Source organism: Ixodes scapularis, unplaced genomic scaffold (genome assembly GCF_016920785.2).
Source record: "Ixodes scapularis isolate PalLabHiFi unplaced genomic scaffold, ASM1692078v2 PGA_scaffold8__174_contigs__length_109621045, whole genome shotgun sequence".
Classification (NCBI taxonomy): Eukaryota; Metazoa; Arthropoda; class Arachnida; order Ixodida; family Ixodidae; genus Ixodes; species Ixodes scapularis.
Window position 1 is genome coordinate 77,957,977 of NW_024609883.1, and position 5,151 is coordinate 77,963,127.

General features: G+C 45.3%; 1 protein-coding gene across 3 annotated transcripts; it reads right to left on the reverse strand.

Annotated features, from left to right (window-relative positions):
* Positions 1-1,450: 1,450 nt before the first annotated feature.
* On the reverse strand, positions 1,451-3,627 carry LOC8024817 (pre-rRNA-processing protein TSR2 homolog). Of its 3 annotated transcripts, none has more exons than XM_029975632.4 (5): positions 3,545-3,627; positions 3,248-3,338; positions 3,074-3,165; positions 2,416-2,568; positions 1,451-1,633 (listed from the first exon to the last, which is right to left on the reverse strand). In XM_029975632.4, the coding sequence occupies exons 1-5, from the start codon at positions 3,608-3,610 to the stop codon at positions 1,505-1,507; spliced, it is 531 nt and encodes a 176-aa protein (XP_029831492.1). In that variant the 5' UTR covers positions 3,611-3,627; the 3' UTR covers positions 1,451-1,504. The 3 variants fall into 3 exon arrangements, with proteins under 3 accessions (XP_029831492.1, XP_029831491.1, XP_042142778.1); XM_029975631.4 differs by having other exon boundaries at positions 3,239-3,338; positions 3,545-3,625; XM_042286844.1 differs by having other exon boundaries at positions 1,461-1,633; positions 2,420-2,568; positions 3,239-3,338; positions 3,545-3,625.
* Between the last annotated feature and the right edge of the window lie 1,524 nt (positions 3,628-5,151).

Below are 5,151 nucleotides of genomic sequence, written 5' to 3' on the forward strand. Positions count from 1 at the left end.
TTTCATTTTGGACATCAACCATGCAAATGGCGGGGCTTTCCTTTTTGCCTCCTTGCTATCATTTTATCCCCTTGTTTTCTGGAGACTGAGGACTGACTCCAACGGTGGGGCCCTTGATGACAGCCAGCAGAGCGTGTGAATGGCTGTCTAGACCCAGATGATGAGCCTGCTCCAGTGTACAAGTGCAGACCGGAAACAAAGAAAAAAAAAACTTTTAGCTATATGTCGCGACTTTAGAACGCCCGTCCTGTTCGGACAACCCTTTATGACATTGACGTAGTTGCAGAGATCGGCCCGGAATGGCGACAGTCGAATGTGGCTCGTGGACTAAACTTGAGCACTGTGCAAGCAGACTTGGACTCTGTTACAATTTGGCGGATCTTTGGGTTGTCCTGGCTGGAAGTTGAAGAAAGTGCTACTCATTTTTGTACAGTGCATTTCCGCAACCGCTAACATGCTTCCTGAAGGTTACAAAATATTGAGGATTTATTTCCAAACAGTTTTCAATGAATGTAAAGAAATTGCTCCACCGCCCCTTTAATTAAAACAACGGGGCCCAGCCTTTGTCGCACTTTGAGATCTGTTCTCCAAGTCTGCCTTTGGCTACTGTGTGGAAGCACCTGCAAAGTGCATGAAGGCACAGCCCCCGAGGTAATGGTTCACAAATGGGGGTCCACAGACCATTTGGGCTCCTCAAAGGCCTTCTCCTGGTCCCCGAAGCCCTCGACCAACGGTCAAGTTTAGCAATGAAACGTCCTCCCTTCATTGCTGCTGCCTGCCTCACAAAGCCAAATAGACCTAACCGTGTGTGCCGAGCGAGTAGGGTTGATAATTCCCAGTTTCGGAGCTCGAAGTTGGTTTGTGGGCATTTAGTTCTCTTCACTTGCTCCTCTGTCGTAATCGTCCAAGGGACAAATTGGACAAAAACAGCTATGGTTGACAAACGCTGCCCTAAGGTGTGTGTTCCACTCTAAAAATCTGCACCTGAGAGAGCCAATTGCTGCAATCTAAGGAGGGAGTTCGTCAAATTAAGAGGCTGAAATTAGGTTGACATGGAAAGCTGTCTACGCCGCTGCACTAAGCAGAATGTTTCACTGTGTTCTGTACCACAGCATGGACGTTTTGTTGACACTGAAGACTCTGCAATAAACAAAGCACTCACTGCTAAGATGTTCTGTACCCACTAAAAAGAATGCGGCCTCTTGGGGCACAAGGTTTGTCACTTTTGAACAAACCCTCTCGCGTTCGCAACGCCTGCTCTCACAAACTTTGGTCGACTTGTTTGAGCATTCGTGTGGCACGCAAAAGCGGATTGACAAGATCATTTGCCCATTACAAGCTGCAGTCAAGTGCATACACATTGCAGGGAGATCAGCAGCTTTAAACATAGAAGTGTATGTGATTATTGTCTGTGACCCGGCTGTAGTGGTGGGAGAAACGGCAGTTGTATTATTAGTTATTATTATTGTGCTGTACAGGGGTGCGTGGCTAGCAATGGCCATGGCTACGTCCTTCGTCCGTGCCTCACTGTGGTCCACCCGTCTTCGTCGGGTTCAGGTTTTGCTGGAGGTTCGTTTTGTCCATTGAGCCTCAGGTTACCAAGCTGGGAGCTGACTTGAGTGTTGACGTGTTCCTGCAAAAGAAGACGCCATCCCGAATGCCTCCAAAGCAAAATGGCACCTGTTTCACACATTGAAAATAGGCTCTCCAATGAAAGAACTACTACAATCATGGGGTCTAGCCAATAATCATTTCAGAACTGGCGAGTTCTAGGTTCCACAGCCTAAACTCCAAGTGCACGGCACTTGATAACTAACCAATCACACATGAACTCAAACTAGGATGTACAGGGGGAACAGCGCACCCGGAAAACAGTCACTCGAGTCAACATACACACAAAAGAAAAAGACACTTACGCAGCGCTGACTGAAAACTCTGTGTATTTACATCTACCGAGAGTTGTCAGTCAGCGCTGCGTAAGCGTCTCTTTCTTTTGTGTATATGTTGACTCGAGTGACTGTTTTCCGGGTGCGCTGTTCCCCCTGCACATCATGAGCAACCAACCCGCCCAAACCTCTGTGTTATCAAACTAGGAGTTTGACCTTGATTGGGTAATTCGGGTTCTCCACATCATTGGAAGAGAAATGGTCATGAAATTTGGAGAAAAGGGAAGCTCTCAAGGAAACCAAGAGGCCTACTTTCTCGCACAGCACAGGATGGAAAATTGACAGATTTTCAGCAAAACAAGTGAAAGCTTTCAACTGCGATTCCATTTTCCACAGGTGGCGGATGTGGCAATTGTGAAACGTTAGCTAATTAAGTAAGTGTTGCACAGATGCACTGGAGCTATCGGCCACTCTAAGTAGGCATACTACCCGGAGAAACATTAGCCCAGAAGAATTTAAGATTGCTTACTTGCATTTCTGCCTCGTCATCACTGGAGTAGTCCGTCTGCATTGGAAACGCCACCGTGGGTGTGCGTGGTAGCCTCTGTGTCAGGGACTGGAGGACTTCGTTCTCGCGTCCCTCCTGGCATAACTGGTAGTGCTTGCATAGTACTGCCGATATCTAAAGAAAAAAAAGCCAGGGGGTAGGGGAGATGCTATTTCAGATTCATCTGTAGTATATATGTTGTGGCGTACGACAAGGCGTGTAACGCGCGCGGGCTCGACCACCGAGTCCGGGAGTTTGTGCCCTGCGTGCATGGCTTCATGAAGACGGTCCTCGTAAGTCTTGTTCCAACCTGTGTGGACGTCTCTTTTCTTGCTTGGTGTGTGCACCCGGTCTCGGATTACAAAGATTCCCTCGTTTAACGCGCAGCACCATCTTTCATTATTTGCAGGCATTCCTTAACTCTCCATTTCATAGAGTTGGACTTTCCATACACCTTTTTAGTGGTCATCCATGATCACCACACCGTTGCAGGTGTGTTATCTAATTCGTCATTTTGTAGCGCTTTCATGCACTGTGCACGTTAGATTCCGCAGTAAAGCTCAGCATTTCCAAGCACGATAAGCAAATATGTAATCAGCAACACCTGTAGAAGTGTATGGACACGGGATCTCGGCCTTACCTGGGCCACACTGCCGTCTTCGATGATGGTGTCAAACTCCGTGTCTAGTATGGACGCTAGGACGTATTCTACCTCGTCGGGGTGCAGGTTCGCTGCACACGAAGTAAAACAATTGTGGCAAAATCTAGCAACAACCGGTAACATAGACGGGTACTCTGAACTGACCAATCTCACCGTTTTGGGCGAAGTACTCTTCAATGGCCTGGACTAACCACTTCTCTTTAGCCTTGGCATCGGGTCCACCCATACCATTCTCCATCGCAATCTACAGTATTAATAAGAAAAAGGACACACAAGAGTTGGTACGGAAACTGGAGAGCTGCTAGGAGACATATGACAGTCAATGAATGGGGATGAATGCTAACGTTGAGGTGCATTTAATAGGTGTCCCGTTTCTACGGGTATAGCAGTACCGGATGATAGTAGAGAAATTGACCTACCCCGGTGTTATTTAAAATGTAAACCGCTCACCTGGAATCCTTGCCAGTCGCCGATAAGTGTTTTGATCGACACGTGAAAGGCGCTCTCGGTCGCCATGTTTGCAACTCTTTCGGGGCCGTCTTGGCGATTTTGCCCCTCTGGTGGCTCTAGGCGAAACTGCTTTCGGTTTCGGTTTCGAGCGTCGCCGCGTTGCCTGAAACTGGAAACCGAAGCTTCACGCTGTTCTCAATGTGCGAATTTACGTTTTATTTATTTTTTTTTTTTTATATATATACCTATTCCGTAACACACACCTGCGACATCTTTTATGAAAACTTATTTCAATGTGTTACGCGAGATGTGTCACATATCTCCGGGAAGTGTAGATCCGAACCCTGTTTGTTTTTCCTCAAATAATAAACTAGCCGCCGCCGAACGCTTAGCTAGTGTGTTCGCCAGAATGTTACGCATCCGGTTGTGATCATTATCGCCTCGAAGACAAGGCCTGCTCGTTACGTAATTTTAGTAGCAGAGCGCATTATGTCCTGCTATCCCTTGGCCAATGATCGGCCCTTCCATCGGCAAGCCATGGATCTCGTAAAACACCAGAGAAGGTTATTTTACCTCAAACCCGAGACTGGGACGAGAAGAGACGGACAAACACAAAGTCTCAACTTGATACTTCGTGTTTGTCCATCCCTTCTCGTCCCAGTCTATGGGTTTCAATCAATAATGTTCAACCTTCACCAGCTGGTTTGCGCCCTGAAAAGTTCACTGAAATACGTTCATTTAACTGAAGTATGCTGATATAACTTATACGCAGCGGTCATTCTGCAATTCAATAGCAGAAATTATTTTTAAAATATAAAAACGTCCTGTAACACTTCAGGCGCCGCCCGACGAAAATCAAATAAATATTTTCAATAGAACGAAGAGGGCTACAGCTTGAGTAATATCTGAAGGTTTACATATGAAGTGTCCCTTTACGTAGTATACCCGCACAGCATTGCCAAATTTCTACATTTCACCCTTTGTTTAAGAATAAATGGTTTTAAATCTTAACTCATTCTAACAAAAACAAAAAACAAATATCGTATTTATTTTATTCCGGCTACGCAAGAATTAAATATGGTAACACTCACTGGAAAGGGGTTGATATAAAAGCGAAACTGGGGTTATAGCTAGGTTGGAGAAAAAAAAATCAAGATGATTAACATGATCGTAATTTAAATCGGACCCGTTTTACAAGGATGATTTAAATCAAACCTTTCCCGCAAAAATAATCCTCCAAAATAATATTTTTATTTACCCTTTGTTTATTATTGGATGCATTCCAAATGCGCATATGTTCTGTATATAAATCAACGAATCATCAGATAAGTAACGTCGTATCGCAAGAAAATCAAATTGCGAAAAAAAAAAAAGCCAATACGGTTGTTTTTTTTTGCTAAAAAAAGACAAAGCTGTTTTTGTTCTATAGTCGGTTACAAGTCAAGAAGGTAGGAGAAGCTCCTCCCATAAGCGTGATGCGCCCGTTTCAAATCTATCCGCAGTAAACGCCCCTTGTTCCGCTTCAATGAATAGATAATGGCTACAGAGTGATGCCAACTTGTCTCCGGCCCCCACTTTTGAAGAGAAGGACCTTTGTATTCATCGGA